Source organism: Salminus brasiliensis, chromosome 17, assembly GCF_030463535.1.
Source record: "Salminus brasiliensis chromosome 17, fSalBra1.hap2, whole genome shotgun sequence".
Taxonomy (NCBI): Eukaryota; Metazoa; Chordata; class Actinopteri; order Characiformes; family Bryconidae; genus Salminus; species Salminus brasiliensis.
The window spans coordinates 31,982,349-31,999,162 of record NC_132894.1 but is presented as its reverse complement, the minus strand read 5'-3'; the positions used below and the strand labels follow the sequence as shown (position 1 = coordinate 31,999,162).

Here is a 16,814-nt window from a genome sequence, read left to right as displayed (position 1 = left end):
TGAAGCCGCCAAAGCGTAAACATTGAGGCTGCTGTCGGTGGCCAGGCTTAGATAGATAGATAGCTGGGATAACTAACTAACTAACTTTTACTTTTAGTTTGGAAATGTGTTTATTTACTGCTTATTAATCTCTCATAAAGTTTGACCGGGCCAGGCTAAGCTGCAGGCGGCCCAGCAGCTTCCCGCAGTTAACGTTAGCTAGCTATTAGCTGGCCAGGCTAGCTATAGCTATAGCTATTGACTAAACAAGCGAGGGGCGTTGGGAGTGAGTTTATCTATGTTTATGGAAAATGTAGCTGTTATTATTATTATTATTGCATGTTTCCCCACTGTGGCACTTGCTAGCTACTTATTTTATCTAGTTACAGGGCTGAGAGGGAGCTCCGCAAGAAGTGTTGGTAGCCACTTGGCTAGCTAGCTGGCTACCATTCAGTAGCAGTTGGGCTGGGTGTGGGGGCAGGTTGCCAGGCAGTCGTTTGTTTTGATTAAGTGAGCAGTTTAGTGAAGCTACTGTAATCCATCCATAATGGAGAGTTACGAGGAATTCATCCACAGGCAAATGAGCCGCATAAGGAGTGAAAACGACGAGGAGTCGGACCCAGCTTTCAGCCAGCGAGCATCAAATATAAGGTTTTACGGCGTCCCGGTTCTGCCCCCATTGGTAAGAGTTTCTTTAGAGTTGATGAGTTTATTTAGCTTTTCTTTTAACTAGTGAAGAGTTATATGTCTTAAATTGACTCATTTATAAGGGTTATACCCTTTAAAACCTGAACCATCCAACAATTCTAGCTAAATAACTTGACATTCCTTAATGTTACTTAAAAAAAATAGAAAATAGACACTTGTTATAGTTAGAGGTATCTTTGAATTATTAGTCTATTCTAACTAGCTGAGGTTTCTTGGGTAAATAGCAAAGCACTGGATAAGAGCGTCTGCTAAATGCTGTAAATGTTATATTTGATACATCTGGAATTTATTGCAGACAAAAATATAAAGAACAAAAAAAAATTGTTCAACCCTTTATTATATTATTGAGTTGTCTTTAAAAGTTTCAGTTTCAAACCTGGAAAGGTTTATCAGAATCAGAATCTCTTTATTTCACCAAGTATGTTACACATACAAGGAATTTGTCTTGGTGAGAGCAACACGTATGACAAGTAACAAAAAAACACAGAACACAGATTATTTACAGTCTTAAACTAAAGGAAAAAGACACTAAACAATAAATAGGGTAGGGGATAAATTAAAAAAGTAAAAAGTACTAAAGGTAATAAAGAGCTGAAAATATATTTACAGAAAAGAACATCTGTACAGGTGTACAAATAGCATATATAGTATATATAGCTATATGTATTTCTGGTGCATGGATACTGCTGTTTCTGCTTTTTATTCTCTTAGTTATGTAATGAATTATTATTATTTAACTTAGTATAGTTTATATATTGTTTTAATAGTTGTTTAAGATAATGTATTATTTAAAAATCACACTGATGTGTTGCAGAGGTCTCAAAAACTCAAATATGATAAATTAAGTTAAAGGGTTAAAACTGTCTGAAGCACTCAGCAAGTGCTGTGCATTGTAATTAATAGTGATAAATAAAATGAGAAATAATTATGGCTGATTTTTAGGCATTATATAATTGATCAATGGCTAATTATCTATCAGATATATCCCTGAAACTGCTAAACACCACTATTGTAGATCACCCAGGCTTTTTTTTTCTACTTTGAATGATGGAAAGATGCAGTGATATAAATTCAGTGATTATTTGTTTCTCAGTTGAATAAGGACCAGAAAGAAGAAATGCGAAGGCTCCGAGAAGCAGCTGCTCATCTAATCCATCAGTGGAAATGTTCTTCCCTGTCTCGAGTCTCCTACATACAGAACATTCTTGACAGTGTTCAGGTAATGCACAAAACACTTGCCCGAGATTTTACATATCCGCTTACCCATCAGTGCAGTGCTGCTTTAGTGTATAAGCTCATTTGCGTCTTCTCTTTTCTCTCCTGCTGTTGTTTTAGCTACGAAAGGCTCCAACGTTTGAGGACTTTAAGGATGAGACGGAAGCTACAGAAGCTTACGAGTGTGACGAAACTGCAGAAAGCCACTGGACTTCGCCTATTATCCCATCCACGCAGCAGATGCCTGGCGAGAAAGCGCAAATTGCTCTCAGTCACCCTCTGACATCTACAGCTTGTGATGGTCATGCGGCATTAAACTTCAGACCTTTGGAAGGAGAAGATTCATTAGAGAACAGCCACACAACTGTTCTGTTTGAAGGAGTTCCTTTAGTCGGACACAAGGCAGAGCGAGTTCTTGAGCTGACCACAGATTATTCACTTGACACACGCTCACTGTCTCAATCACATAAACACCCACAAATAGATGTAAGCCACCAGGGGCTGTCGTCTGGATATGTGACCATTGAGCCTTCGGATGTCAGCTCTGGTTGGACTGTGGGAGGTGAAGGCATGGAAGAAAGGCGTTCAGATTTTGGTGGCCTTTTTTTAAATTCGTCAAACTCCACAAGCATCATCAACCACGCGCCGGTAGATGGAGAGGTCCTGGAGGAGGAGTATACTATTTCCAACCAGGTACAAACTGAAGATGTAATAGACCTAGTAAAGCCTCCAGTGGAGGCAGAGGCAGCTGAAGAAGGACCTTACCGCATGAGTCTGCAGAGCCTTCTAAAAAAATCTCAAGAGCATCGGCGACGTCAGAAGATGCTGCGCAACCAGGCCAAAGCTTTAAAAATGGGTGAAACCTCAGCTGCTGATGAATACAGCCTTTCTGACAAGGAGAATGAAGAATTTTTCCAAGGTGGGACAGGGAAAACGGAGATGAGGAGAATCAGGGAGAAGAGAAGGGACCAAGGAAAGGATCAGTTACCTGAGTTGAAGATGCCCAGCCTTGAAATCCAGACACAAAGCCAAGGGCCAGATAGCGAGAGTATGGAGCCCTCTGATCTGGTCCGATATGTTGGAGACATAGATCCTACTAAATGTGAAATGCCACTTGACTTTTGCCTTAATATTACTTCTGCCTCAAACACTGCAGGTGGTATTACTGAAAAAGCATTGCCAAGCTATCCAAGTATGGCAGACAGCCCCCTTCAGTCCACTTCAGCAACAGCGTCCCCCTCAGCAAAATCCCTTTACCAGTCCAAAAGTAAGAAAGTAGGCAGTCTGCTGCCCAGGCCTTGCCAAGCAGCGAGTAAACAATTTAATAATGTACCTACCCCGAAGTTCTGCTTAAGCCCGGTGCGCAGTAAAAAAGGCAGTGGCATATCTGGCTCCTTCAGAAAGCCCTTGGTGAAGACACCTGTTTGTGAGGATGATCAAGCCAAGCCAAATCCATGCAGCCAAGCCAAGTGGCCTTTGAGCCTGCGGGCAGACACCGAAGGGGATGTTCCTGCATGTAGAAGCACAGATCAGACCGAACAGATCGCTCAGCTTGAGCTTAACTTATCAAGCCTTAAAGTCCTGATCTCAGACCTAGAGTCAACACTGTCAAAGTCACAGGCGGATTTTAATCCCGCAGAGACAGCCACGGATCACAACAGCTCCCAGCAAACCCCACTTGCAGAACACAAAAGCATCAGCCTGCCAGCTAGTGATGGGAAGGCTCCAAGTGTGGTTACATTTAGCGAGGCCGTGCAGCAGGAAGTCTTTGCTAAAGATAACGTGACACGGCCAGGCAGTAAACAGCAAGAGCTGCCGCACCGTGCCACCTCCATGGTGCAGAAAAGGAGGGTGCCAGAGGTGTTCCGGGCGATCGGTAACACAAAGAGGCTTTCTCACGGAACCGTCGTCCTCGCAGATGCCAGTAACCAGCCTGAAGAGAGGAGGAATTCCTCAGGCGAGAAGAACAACGATTTGGAGAGCATAGAGGACTCCCTGAATGGCTCATCCTTAAATCGGTCGTATGATGTGGATACCCCCTCAAGACTCTGGTCACAGGCGGGACCCAAGGGGAAGCAGCTGACCCCCGAGCTGGGTGGGCAAGAGGGGGTGTCCCGTGCCAAACGGAGGCTGCTTATGAACACTTTGGACGGGATTGCGTTAGGACTACAGGGGGACGAGGGACGACCTCAGTCCAGCACACCTAAAGGTGAGTGAGGCTGGTTTGAAACAGAGGTGCATATCATATACATGGTCATATCAGAATATTATGACCATCTGCCTAATAGTGGGAATAACCACCCTTGGCTTGGATGACATTCTAGTGGGACATTTGTTTTAACTACACTGCTGTAAATCACGTGTTGAGCGCCACCTTATGGACAGCTGTACACAAGCATTTGTTGATCAGCTGAGCCATACAGAAGCGTGTAATATTACATTTCACACAAATATGACTCGTGCAGTGTTACGCAGTTCTGGATTCTGATTCTGAAACTGCTATGTTAAGGCACACCTGACACATGATGTTGCTTTAATGTCTGAATTTGTATTTTAATTGCAAATACTGTCAAGTCGTTGATATCGGCGTGAGCCAAAATTTGGTGTTGGGATAATTATCGGTTATGTTATCGACCCAGGAACACACACAGAAATATCTGTGCATGGTTTAAAAGCTTTAGAGATGCAACCAGAAATCATAATCGAACATTTGGCACAAGGGTGTGATTAGATTTTTTTTTTTTTGCAGTTTAAAAATGCAAAGACTGTTCCATTTTTGGCCCCATGACGGCTTTCTTAATAGTGCTTTGCCTTTTTTACTACACGCTGGAAAAGCAAAGAGACATATTTTGTCAGGCTGGGTTTATGATCCTTTTAAAATGATAAGTCTTGATGAATACCCCTTGCTGTAATGATAATGGCCAGATAATAGTCTTGTCTTACTCACAATGCCTGCCAAGTACGCTGAAAAGCAGTGCTTCTGTGCAGCATAATGATTTCGCTTTAAGTGCTTCTGCAGCGATTAGTTAGTTGATCTGCCGTGATTAGACTGAGCCGTAATTAAACAAACGATATGCACTCACGGTGCGCTTATACTTCATATGTCAGCAGTGTCCCCATGGCTGGAGCAGCCGCTGAGGCAGCAGCATGAAGTGCAGGTCAAAGCTCTGATGGAGGAACAGCGCAGACAGCAGCAGGAGCTGCTACAGGTGAGAAAATGCAATGTCAGAAATCCCAATTCCTCTTCCTGTAGGCTTTTAAATAGAAGCAATGCTCTTTGTGCCTCCTCCCTTGCCTGGTTAGGTACATAGTTCCTATGTAAGCTAGGTTTGTTTAGACATGCAGGAATATTACTGCAGGAATATTACTTTTTCAAGCATTTTTTAAATACACCAGCTTATCTTACTTAAAACACACTAAATCTCATACTAGGATAATTCAACATGTTTAAATACATAGACATTTGATCTTCATTTGAACAATACTGAGAGACAAGACAATGACACCCATGTTCACCATTTGTTGGAATTTGGCCTACTTTAACACACACATACTACAGTACATTGCTCAAGGGCCCAACAGTGGCAGCTTGTCGCGACCGGGTATTGAACCCACAACCTCGTCAATATCCTGGTGCTCTAACTGCTGAGCGCCACTGCACAGGTTTAATTTTCATGGGAGGTGTGCAAGGAGAAAATCATTGCTGTCAAAAAAATCATGATGAGACTAAAGTGTGCTGGAGAATACCTAGACTAAGACCAGGACTTCTGGAACAGTGTGCTTTGGACAGATGTATTTTTGGGATTGCCCAGATGCCCTGGTGGTGGGGACAGCAAGGCTTTTCTCCCATGAAAATCAAACTTGTGGAGTCCCTTTCTAATGGTAGATCTCCAGTATTTCCAACGCAGCATCTGTACAGGAGAAGACTAAAAACCCTAATCGTAACTTTCAGTGGAAGTCAATGTAAGAAGATTTTATTCCAAGTCAGTTTGAAACATTTTTATTGGTCCATTCTTTGTGAAATTGTGACACTGTGTAAAGACCAACTGCCAGATTCCTATTGTCAAAAAAGTGTGAAAAAATGAAGATGGTGAGGTTTTTACAGGACAGAGACAATATATTTTGCAACCATTCCGCTGTTTCTGTCTGAGCCGCAAAATCAGTCTGTGTAAATTTGAGCTGCATGTACTGCAGCGCCAGGCAAGTCATTCTATAACTTACATTTTCTGAAAGTTTTACAACTTTTATGCCCCATAAAAAGCTTTTCTGACGGGCACTCCCAGATATCACATTAACCTTTATTCCCCTTGGACTCTTTCGGGCGTGTGGCAAGCGTCCAGCGTTCTTCTGTTTGAGTGGAAGAGCATCTGACAATACGACAGTGTAAAAACCCTTAAAATCCAGTCGGAAAAGCCCAGAGAGCTTTGTGTAAAAGTTTAATACCATCCCCAGGATGCGCTCGCCAGACCTGCTTTGGTATAATCCAAGGACACCCTTGTTGCCAGCCAGTTCTCCTTCAGCGTGCTCTGTAGGTTGTGTCCTTGTGCCATTAATTACACGCTGTAATTTATGCATCGGATAGGTCTTTAATGAACACGGCTGCTTTTATAATGGGGCCTGGCAAGCATCGCTCTTCCTTTCTCTCGCTTTCTCTATGTGGGCGTGTCAGGCCAGAGAGGAGAAAGCCCAGCCATGTTGTGGGAATTGACACAGAAAATGAGCGGATCATTTTGTTTAATTCATGAGTGTCTGAGCTTAAGTGCCTGATCCCACGGTGTCCTGTTGCTCATGTCTCTCATTTTCTTTGTCCCTCTTTGGTGGATGCGGATGGTTATGCCATCCTTGTTCCCCCATTAACTTTTTCGCTCATGCTTAAATTTGCTGTCCTTCAACGACCCCCCCCTCCCCTCCCAATTCATTCGCTTATTTTCTCTCATTTCTCTCTCTGCTCTCTTTATATGTCCACTCCCCTCTATCTCTTCATCCATTATCTCTCCCTGCCTTTCTTTCAACCTCCATCCATCCATTCATCCATCCTCTCACCCCCCCCCCCCTCTCTTACAGTCACTGGCAACAAGGTACCAGTTCCTTCGGAGCGTGTCCTTCCCGTGTCCCAGTGTAGGCTCACGTCTGGAGGACGTGGCAACCTCCCTCCCCCCCTCCTCTGTCTCCATGGGTCTGGGCTCCTCCTCACAGCCCTCCGAGCTCACATTGGCTGAGCTGAGTGTTCTCTCAGACTCCCTCCACATCTCACAGGTACCTGCACTCCCGCAACTTATTATGCTTGTGTATTGCAAAGCAGTGCTATGTTTTATCTGCTTTATATTATTCTTCCCCGTTCTTCGTATTTTTCCATCTGATTTTTGCCACTTTCAGTTTGAGATATCGAGACAGTTCCAATTTCAGTGTTCGGTTCGATCGTTTGGATTTTTTTTTTTTCCGCTTTTTGGACGTACTTTTTTTTGCAACAGATTGGGGAGCAAAGGTTCGTGCTGTGGGGTACCAAAAGCAGCCAATGGCCAACACCTGAGCAACCACCTGAAATTCTATAGCAGTTGCCTAGCGACCACCTACCAATGCCCTGGCAGCCACTATGCATCTCCATAGCAATCAACTGAGATACCATACACACAAATACATACTCACAGTGATACAGTGGGCAGCCATTATGTGGCACCTGGGGAGTAGAGAGGGTAAAAAGGCCTTGCCATAGCCACCAGTTAGCAACACCATTAAAAAAAAACCTCCTGGAATACCATATCAAACAGTTGGCCCTATTGACCCCATATTAGCAGCCCAGCAACTACCTGGAAGCTCTACAACCTTCTGCATCTACTATTCTAGTTTATTATTTTATATATAATAAATGCAAAAGGTTGTAGAGCTTCCAGGTAGTTGCTGGTATATTATATTGTATATTTTATATTATATTTTATATATTTTATTTTATTTTATATATATATTATATTTTATTATCATTATTATTAATAGGTTTCATCTAGAGCTGTATGGGTTATATAATGCACATTATAGCACAAATGGGAGCAGGCAAATTAGTGTGCGATTATTGTGCTAAATTATCATGGTGCACTTTTCTAAATATATCATGCTTAAATATAAATGCTTGAACATCTGCATGTATCAAAGTTTTGGACCAATTATTGACAGCCTGTAAAGAACAAGCAGTATGCAGTAACTGCATAGTAACAGGTAGTTGATTGGATCCCTCGATTATGTCTGTTTTTATTGAATTAATTTGTTTTACTGTGGTTTTTTTTTATGGTGTATCGTAGCCCTTTTAATAATGCCAGTTTCCCTTTTGTCCATTTCAACCTTGTAAAAATCAGAAAAAAGAGAAACATTCAATGAAACTATCCTCAAATGATCCTGAACTGCATTCCTGCGCTTCTCCCTGCTCTTTTCTCCTCGCTTCTGTTTCGTGCTGTGCCGTTCCAGTCTCATAGCTGTCTTCCTGTGTGTCATCGCCCCCTGGTGGCGGCAGCGGTGAAAGGCTACCTCACCCGCAGGCTGCTCCGTACAGAGAGAGTGGCTCAGCTCATCAGAACTATCAAGGTGACTATGTCTACTGCCACACAAGATGCGACCTGCTATCAATCTTGTTTTAATCTACTTGTGTCAGAAGTAAAAAAAAAATTAAAGGATAAAGGACACAGCAACTTTGAAAGGGCTTATCTGAAAATAGCTGCTCTCAGAAAGAATAGCTTCATTAGCCCGTAGGAATCTCTGGCACTTTGGAAAAACCACAGCCGTTTGCGGCAGCGTTAAGGCTGTGGTTGTTTGATCTTTACTGTTGTACTTACAGGACACCCAACGGTTCCTCCAGGACTTTCAATGTCAGACACCAGGAAGAGAGTTCAGCAGCAGGCAGGACCGTGTCCTACAGGAGAGAGTCACACTACAAGTAAACTCTTTTACACACTCAGCAAAACAAAACAAAACGAATGTCCCAACCAGAGCTGCGTGATTTGACCAAATTATGACCAGACGGTCATTAGATTACCACATACTACGTGTCATCGTTGTTGTAACGCAAATAATTCTCCCTTTTTGGCGCTTTTTGTCTTTTTGACAAAATATTTTTATGACTTCCATGGAAAATTAGTGGGTTTTTTTCCCTTCTCCTGAAAAGATGCTATTTTGGCAAAGGATATACGAATAGACTCTGATATGCTTTCCTGTGTTGTGAATATCAGCCTGCTTTATTTTAACCAAAATAATATACATTTCTTGGATCATGTGGAGCATTTCCTCCACATTATCTCATGTGACATCGTTTTTTCTTGATATCCAAATGACATCTGGTGGTGAGTGGTTGGGAGCCTTGCAGCTCACATTATAAGACATTGAGTGGTTGGTTATAGTTTTTTTTGCATATTGCAGCTGTCTTCAATATCAGTTTTGTGACGACTGATGCAAAAATTAAGCAGACGATATATTGTGTAGCTTTCAAACAGTAGTCAAATCTTTGCAAATCTGCACAGTAATTTCAACACTGTTTGTTTCTGCTTGGCCATTTAACACAACTGTTACCATATTACATCTAAGCATTATTTTGTTGCCGTCACACAAAAACCATCTTCATTTCACTTTTCACATTTTCACAATTTCATGAGGAACTGACTAATAAAAAAGCTCCAAAATGACTCATTCCTCACATCTCTCTCTCTCTCTTGCATGTTACAGTTGCGGTCAGCACGCTACGAACTGCACGACCTCTTCTTTAGCCTGTGTCCCGCAGACCGGATGCAGGTGATCAGCTGGGACAGACAACTAGCCAGAGAGAGAGAGTTCAGACACAAGGTAATGAATGCAAGCAGCAGCAGCAGCAGCAGCAGCAGCATCATCATCATCATCATCATCATCAATAATACTTCAGCTTTAGATGGGAAGTAGTGGACCACAGACTTTGTAGAAATACTTTACTTGTATTGATTGACGCATGCATTGGTTTGTCTCAGGGCAGTTGAGGGCAGAAAATGTGTTCTGCTGTTTGAAGCTGTGGAGTCATTAGATGGATGGGTTTCCTTTTGCAGGAGAATAAGGAGCCCCAGGCTGGGGGGAAAAGCACTCTCTCTGCTGCCACCAGGAAAGCTCTGGAGAGGAAGAGGACAGTGATGTGAGTGCTTTCTGTAGTAGTTTGTATTCCAGCTGCCACAGGATAGAAGTATATAATGTAGGGGTTGGAAGGCCAGCGTCCAGAACAGTGTAGATAGTTTTTCTTTTTCTTTTCTTTTTTTATTTTTTTTTGTGTGGAAAAATTTTTTTAGTGCAGTTTTGTCAGCTTTTACTAAATATTTCCAATCATTTGTTTCCACAAAATTGATCATAAAACATCTTTTAGATGGAGCTACTGACCTACAACAAGAACTGAGTGTTTGACTTCAGAGCTTGTCACATCTTCTCAGATCAGGTCTTTAAGATGATCTCTCTTGAGCGTTCTGTTATGGTTGGCCTGCTCTCAGGTTACAGAAGAAAGCAGCTGAAAGGACCAAGCTGGCGCTGGGGACGGAGGGCGGCTGGACCTTAGTGCCAAACCCACGGCGAGTTCCAAAGAAGGCCACTCCACTACGCTGGCCCAGATGAAGAGGTTCTGGCTGTACCTCAGGCAATCAATCAATCTACAGCACATACACACAGACGCCAACCGAGTGAGTGCCTTGGCACCATATGACCACCTTCTGTCTTCATGGCAAACGTTCAGTCATGATTGACCCGTTTTGGTGTTTTTTTGGGGAGGGGGGGTGTTTGGTGGGTTTTTAGTGTTTGTGTCAAATTTGGGAACTTTTTCTACTTATTTATCTCAGACCTGTGAGCAAAGGTTTTCAACCTGAAATTCAAGGTCATCCGAAATGACAGCTGTGTTTTTCTCAGCACTATGGCCTTGCATTGTCTTAACTTATTGTGTATGTGTCTTTCTAATAAATAGGTAATAAAATGCTGGTTTGTGCATTTTTTTAAATGTTTTTTTTGGTTTTACCCATTTTTCTCCCAAATTTAACTGAGACAGTTAACCCATCCACTCACTTCCACTGCTCCCGCCACTAGGAGGGTGAAGACAAGCACATGCCACCCCTGATGCATGTGAAATCAGTCACCCCCTGCTTTTGTACTGCACTAGGAAGCCCCATTTCTGATACATCAGCTAACAGACATCTCAATGGGAGTGATAAGGAGAGCGAGTGTGGCCAGTTGTGCTCAGTGAGGCTCCAGCTGCTGATGGCAAAGCAGCGTGACCCACGTCTTAGTCTGCTGAGCTACTCTGAGGCCCAGCATCTGGCTTTTCACCTTAAAAACAACCACACACAAGTATCTTTTTAAAACATATGTATATATTTCTTCAATTGTATAATGCGTACATATTCTTTTAATTTAAATAATTAATCTAAATACAATCTGTGGTGCTCAACTGATGGAATAATTTACAAAGAGCTTGTGGAAATCACTATCACTCTGACGCTGTTGGCTGACCCAGTGATTCACATGCTGTAGGCCCAAAGTCCTTCTGCCATCATGCTTGTGAGAGACGTCTGAAGGCTACAGTCTCCCCGTTTAACAGCCTCCTCTTATGTGTTTAAGTATGAGCCAAAGATCAGCTCGCCCCAGGTCCATATGATCATAAACAGCAGGACAGGAGGGAGGAGAAAGCTCTCACTCTCACTGTGAAGTTTATCACATGCGACCCCTGAATAATTCATCTGAGACGGAAAAGATTTATTCACAAAATAAATACTAGGCTGTGCTGAAATGAAAAAACACAGGAGCTGCAACAAAGCGCACACATACGCAACATCGAGACAAGACTTCATCATTCTTTTGGATTCTTCTAAAGGAATTGCTCTCAACAGCTCTAAACACTTCAGACAGAAAGTACAGACTGATTGAACCCTCGATCCAGATACGCAAGCATCTCACAAACAAGTGCTCCATTTTTCCCTTTTCCCCAGTTTCCCCCCAAATTAACCAGTGGTATCAATGAATTATCCAACCTACACCATGTCATACATTCAGTGCTCTGCAAAGTAGGGAACTGGGTGCTTCCTGCTATTTGGAACACAGCCTCAGGCCTTCAGCCTTCACAGGCCCTTCTCATCATTAGTGCGCAAAAAGAAGAAGAAGAAAAAAAAAAAAAAAGACGCCCTCAAGCCAAACACCTTGACACTCAGCTTAAGCAAAGTCGCAATTACTGCCTCCCTCCTATCTCAGCCTCCGGCTAGCACCCGTCACAATTAACCCACTTCTACAGCACTGTGGGACTGTTTTACCCCCCAAAATCTTCCAGTGACACTTGCTAATTATCCCAATCACTTAGTGCTGCACGTTTACCTCACTCGAGCACACAGACACACACCTCACGTTGACGCCGCCGTACAAAAATAGACTCAAATGACTGGCATTATGTGCTTAGCCCTTTTCAGGAGTACTGTCTCACAGGTGTAGTATTTGGAATGTCACACAAGTTAAAAACACTGTCGGAGATGTAAGGGCGGCAAATAGTCGTCATCTCTAGCGGTCAAAACCCAGGGATGCATAGAGGATACAGAGGAACTCCTGAAAGGGTCAGGTAGATGTTGTGTATGGGTGCATACACAAGCTGCTTATCCACATCCAGTGCTGTAAGACGTGGGGCTGAGGTCACAAAGCTCGATTTGATCTGCCATGGTTACTCACATAGCGAGTAATTACTCAATGAACGGGGTTACCATAGCAACACAACACACTGGGGGAAAAAATGATAATTTTAGAATATTCCTAGTTCATATATACCTGCTCCTCAATAGTCAATAAGGTTGATCCTGCTTTTGTTGGAGTAACTGTCCCTACTGTCCAGGGAAAGGAGGCTTTCTACTAGATTTTGGAGCAGCATTGCTGTGAGGATTTGACTGCACTCAGTGATGAGAGCATTAGTGAGGTCAGGATGTTGGATGATCACCACCCCATCCCATCTCATCACAAAATTATTGCTCCACAGCTCAATACTGGAGGGCTTTATACCCCTCCAGCCCATGCCTCGCTGCCCCAGAGGGTCATATTCAATGGCCGGTCCTACTTTACAGGGACTAGACAAGCTGTCTCTTTGCACTCCCTAATGTCTCTAATGCGTTCATTAGAAGGGGTGTCCACAAACATTTGGACATAGTGTATAAAAGGGGGAAAAGCAAGGCAAAATCCAGTCTGACGGAAAGGATAAGTGATTACTTCTTCAGCTTCAGCGGCTCCAACGTCCCCTCTGTCTGTATTTGGTGCAGCCTGTACAGTCATAACCATGACTCATTATTCAGTAATATCTTGATATTTAACACTATGTACACAGGGGCGAGAGGACCGCCATCCAGCAGGACAGAGTGTGCGTGCACATCACCGCAGGTTTGGGGGTGCTGTATCTACTCTGCCCCCCCACCCCTTTTCCCCGGTGTTCCACACCCACACACTCCTAAAAATAAAGGTTACCAAATGGTTCTGAGTGATTTGGTTGTGTACAGAAGTCTCATTTACAAAAAGTAATTCTTTAAAGAACCTTCCATTTAAGGTTCTTCAGGGAACCAAAGCTGGCTCCTCTATGGCACGGAACCCTATCCGGCACCTTTATTTTGAACACCGCGCGCACGCACACACACACACACACACACAGCAACACTGGACATAAAGCACGATGGAGCAGCAAGAGCAAGCAGGGCGATCCTAAAGTGTAAGTAACCCAGCAGGACTTGACCCGTCCTACTTTTTCCTCCTCAGCCAATCAAAGGCCTTGATCACATTTTGGAGGGCATACATGCATGTGAGCCTGGGGTCAGACGCCGTAAACCGTATTCTCAGCACGCACTCACACACGCACGCACGCACACACACACACACACACACACACAATTAAGGTTTAATGTCACAATGTCTGCCAACCGTTCCATAAGTCACTGTGAAGATCCGCTTGTGTGTGAGAGAGTGTAAGAGAGACTCAGCTAGTGTGACTCGGTCACAGTTGTAGTAATGCAGACTTCCTCAGGAGGAAGTTCGAAGTGGGGAGACGAGAGGCAGCAAGGCATCACGGGAAGTCCAAGGCTGCTCACTGATTGAGAGAAAGAGAGAAATAGGAAAAGAGACTGAAACAGAGAGGAGGAGATGAACTAGGGCTGTGGTGCGGAGAGAAGATAGAGACAGAAAGGCTTTGAGAAAGGAAGGAAGGAGAGAGTAAGAGAGTAAGAGAGAGAGTAAAAGAGAGAGAGAGAGAGAGAGAGAGACTGGGAGGGTTTGGGGAGGGAGGGAGAGAGAGAGACTATGGGCTTTTCAGTCAGGTCTTAACTCCCAGTGTTGGAACGAGCAGAAAATGGAAAGGACGAGTAAGACAGAAACTATAAGACAGCAAACTGATTCTCAGGCTTCAGCCATGGTTTCTTTCTTTTCTTTTCTTTTCTTTTTTTTTTCACTTTTTTGTGGGTGCTTTCATGTTCAGGCTGGGCCAACATCCATCGTCCGCCCACCAAGTCCAGAGATAGGGCTGCCCCACTGCCCCACACCAGTGCCCCTCCCATCCCCCGTCTCCTGTCCAAGCCGATCACAGAAACCAGGGTCCAGTACCAGGCGGGGTAGGGCCTTCCATGGGTGTCATGTGACGTTGACCTCTAGCACGTGGTCGTCCGTGCTGGGCAACACCAGGACCTGGCGCGTTAGGCTGCAGTTAAACACCTGCCCCGGGCTGAAGGGCTCCAGCCTGGGCATGGGCACGCCCCTCGGCGGCTGCTGCTGCAGCTGCTGGTGATCGCCACTTCCCAGGGAGTGGATGCTTCCTCGGCTGCGGAGACTGGCCGTATCAGCCTGGTCCTCCAGACCTTTGTCAAGCAGGGAGAGGTTGTCGTTCTCCAGGCAGGAGTCTATGAAAGTCAAAAAGGGGGGAGAGGGGTGTTAGTAGGGTTCAGTAGGGGTTTCTGGTGCTTGTTCTACAGCTCATAACTCAAATGCTTACATTTCCATGCTTACTGTCATGGTCTGGATACACAGACTAACAAATGAATGGTGACACCAGTTGCCTTTTGAGGTGAGTGTGTAGGAGGAGGAGGGAGAATAATGGTGACCGCGAACGAGAGGAAGAGTGAGCAAGAGTGCTGACCTGTGTCAGGCTGGGTCGTGGGCGGTGCAGTGTGGGGCAGGTACTTAAACACTTTGATGCTGGGAAAGGGCAGCTTGCCCGCAAACAACGGCATGACCTCCATCTGAACTTTGTGCGTTGCCATGGCAGCCACAGGCATGGACACCAACCCTGAACTTTTCCCACATACTGCCCAGTGACTGCTGTTATCCACCACTGAAAAAAACACACACACACACACACACACACACACACACACTTAAAACACTGTAAAAACACACACATCACATAGAACTCGTTTCATCAGCTCCACTGACCATAAAGCAGCACATATAGGACCCCAGCACAAGGACTGACCAGCACAAAGCAGGTAGTATTTGGGTGGTGGGTCACATGGTGGTGGTAGTGTGTTAATGTGTGTTGCCCTGGTAAGAGTAGTAAATCAGGGCTGCTGGAGGGTTTAAACACTGTGTGCACTCACTGTCCACTCTATTAGACACTCCTACCTAAATGGTCCAGCTTGTAGATGTAAAGTCAGAGACAGAGGCTCTGTTCTGTTGCTGCATAGTTTGTGATGGTCATCCTCTAGTTCTTCAACAGTGCTCACAAGATACTGTTGGCTGGATATTTCTGTTTGGTTGACTATTCTCAGTCCAGCAGGGACACTGAGGTGTTTAAAAACTCCAGCAGCACAGCTGTGTCTGATCCATCAGCGCAACACACACAAACACCCCACCACCATGTCACTGCAATGCTGAGAATGACCACCCGAATTATACCTGCTCTGTGGTGGTCAGTCCTGTGGGGACCTGAGCATTGAAGAACAGGGAGAAAATAGTCTATAACAGAAAATAACAGTCTGCAGAGAAACAGATGCACTACAGTCTGGAATTACAGAACTACACAGTGCTCCTATAGGGTGAGTGGAGCTGATCTAATGGGCAAAGTTTATCCCAAATCACCAATCAAAATCCAGCACAATTTCAAGCTCACATATGCTACGTCTGTGTGGTTTAGATGTCTTACCCTCATACATAAGTTTGGTTGTTCGGAGGCTTTCACTCTCTATGGCCTCCTCATCCTCTCTCTCCACCTCACTGGCCTCTGTCAGACGTGTGATTGATACCTCCAGCTGACAGAGGGCACCGGCCCGACACTGCTGCTCCCCTACCGCAGGCTGGATCTCTGCCTTCACACTGTACAGCGTCTGGGTAGGAGAAAGAGAGAGCATGTGCAAGAGAAAGACAGAGAGTGTCTAAATAGGCACTTTTAAATACACTTACATTAATGCACTCAATATCATTTAAAGTTTATGCATGTGTGTGTGTGGGTGTGTAAACCCTTACCGAGACCCTCTCCAGCTGGAACTCATAGCTGTAGGGTTTGAGCGCTGTGTCTGGAGCATCAGCAGGTGAGAAGCTGGCTTCAAAAATGCATTGCAAACATGGTGGCGGTGGCTCACTGCTCCACTTCATCTCCCACAAACTGTACAAACACTGCCTACTGTACACCAGCTGTACGCACAGGAAATGACATCACAGCAAATTCAGAGACCGAGACAGAGCAAAACAGTTTGTGTGTGTTTCAGCGATTTCCTCACCTGGTGTGTTTTAGCATTGCAAGAGAGCAGCTCCAGTGAAGGCGTGTGCTGATGCTCTGCGAGCGTCTGATTGGCGAGGCGGAAGTTTGTGTCCGATACATTCTGGAGGCACACTTGGACGAACTTCCTGTGAGATTACAAGACAGAAGACAGTTGGACCGAAATCCCAGATTGGACGAAGTTATAAGCAATAGCAAAACAAACATGCAACAC

General features: G+C 44.4%; 2 protein-coding genes across 3 annotated transcripts in view; one reads left to right on the top strand and one right to left on the bottom strand.

Moving 5' to 3' along the window:
* On the top strand, window positions 1–10,842 carry cp110 (centriolar coiled-coil protein 110). 2 transcript variants are annotated; one of them, XM_072659897.1, is made up of 10 exons: window positions 1–661; window positions 1,781–1,906; window positions 2,023–4,111; window positions 5,014–5,111; window positions 6,967–7,158; window positions 8,359–8,475; window positions 8,726–8,824; window positions 9,607–9,723; window positions 9,957–10,039; window positions 10,386–10,842. In XM_072659897.1, the coding sequence occupies exons 1-10, from the start codon at window positions 527–529 to the stop codon at window positions 10,504–10,506; spliced, it is 3,177 nt and encodes a 1,058-aa protein (XP_072515998.1). In that variant the 5' UTR covers window positions 1–526; the 3' UTR covers window positions 10,507–10,842. The 2 variants fall into 2 exon arrangements, with proteins under 2 accessions (XP_072515998.1, XP_072515997.1); XM_072659896.1 differs by having other exon boundaries at window positions 5,011–5,111.
* Window positions 10,843–11,234: 392 nt separating this feature from the next.
* trappc10 (trafficking protein particle complex subunit 10) overlaps window positions 11,235–16,814 on the bottom strand; it is a 28,330-nt gene continuing 22,750 nt past the window's right edge. The window contains exons 19-23 of the mRNA XM_072659892.1: window positions 16,602–16,728; window positions 16,348–16,515; window positions 16,028–16,208; window positions 15,023–15,217; window positions 11,235–14,786 (exon numbers count right to left, since the gene is read on the bottom strand). Of these exons, the coding sequence (XP_072515993.1) occupies window positions 14,521–14,786; window positions 15,023–15,217; window positions 16,028–16,208; window positions 16,348–16,515; window positions 16,602–16,728 (937 nt within the window). The 3' untranslated portion in view covers window positions 11,235–14,520. The remainder of the gene's footprint in view (window positions 14,787–15,022; window positions 15,218–16,027; window positions 16,209–16,347; window positions 16,516–16,601; window positions 16,729–16,814) is intronic.

Bases quoted from the DNA above. Each gene is read 5' to 3' on its own strand.
- cp110 (XM_072659896.1), top strand. From the start codon at position 527: ATGGAGAGTTACGAGGAATTCATCCACAGGCAAATGAGCCGCATAAGG. The intron at 8,825-9,606 runs GTAAACTCTTTT...TGCATGTTACAG, and splicing joins AGGAGAGAGTCACACTACAA to TTGCGGTCAGCACGCTACGA. The intron at 9,724-9,956 runs GTAATGAATGCA...TTCCTTTTGCAG, and splicing joins AGAGAGAGTTCAGACACAAG to GAGAATAAGGAGCCCCAGGC.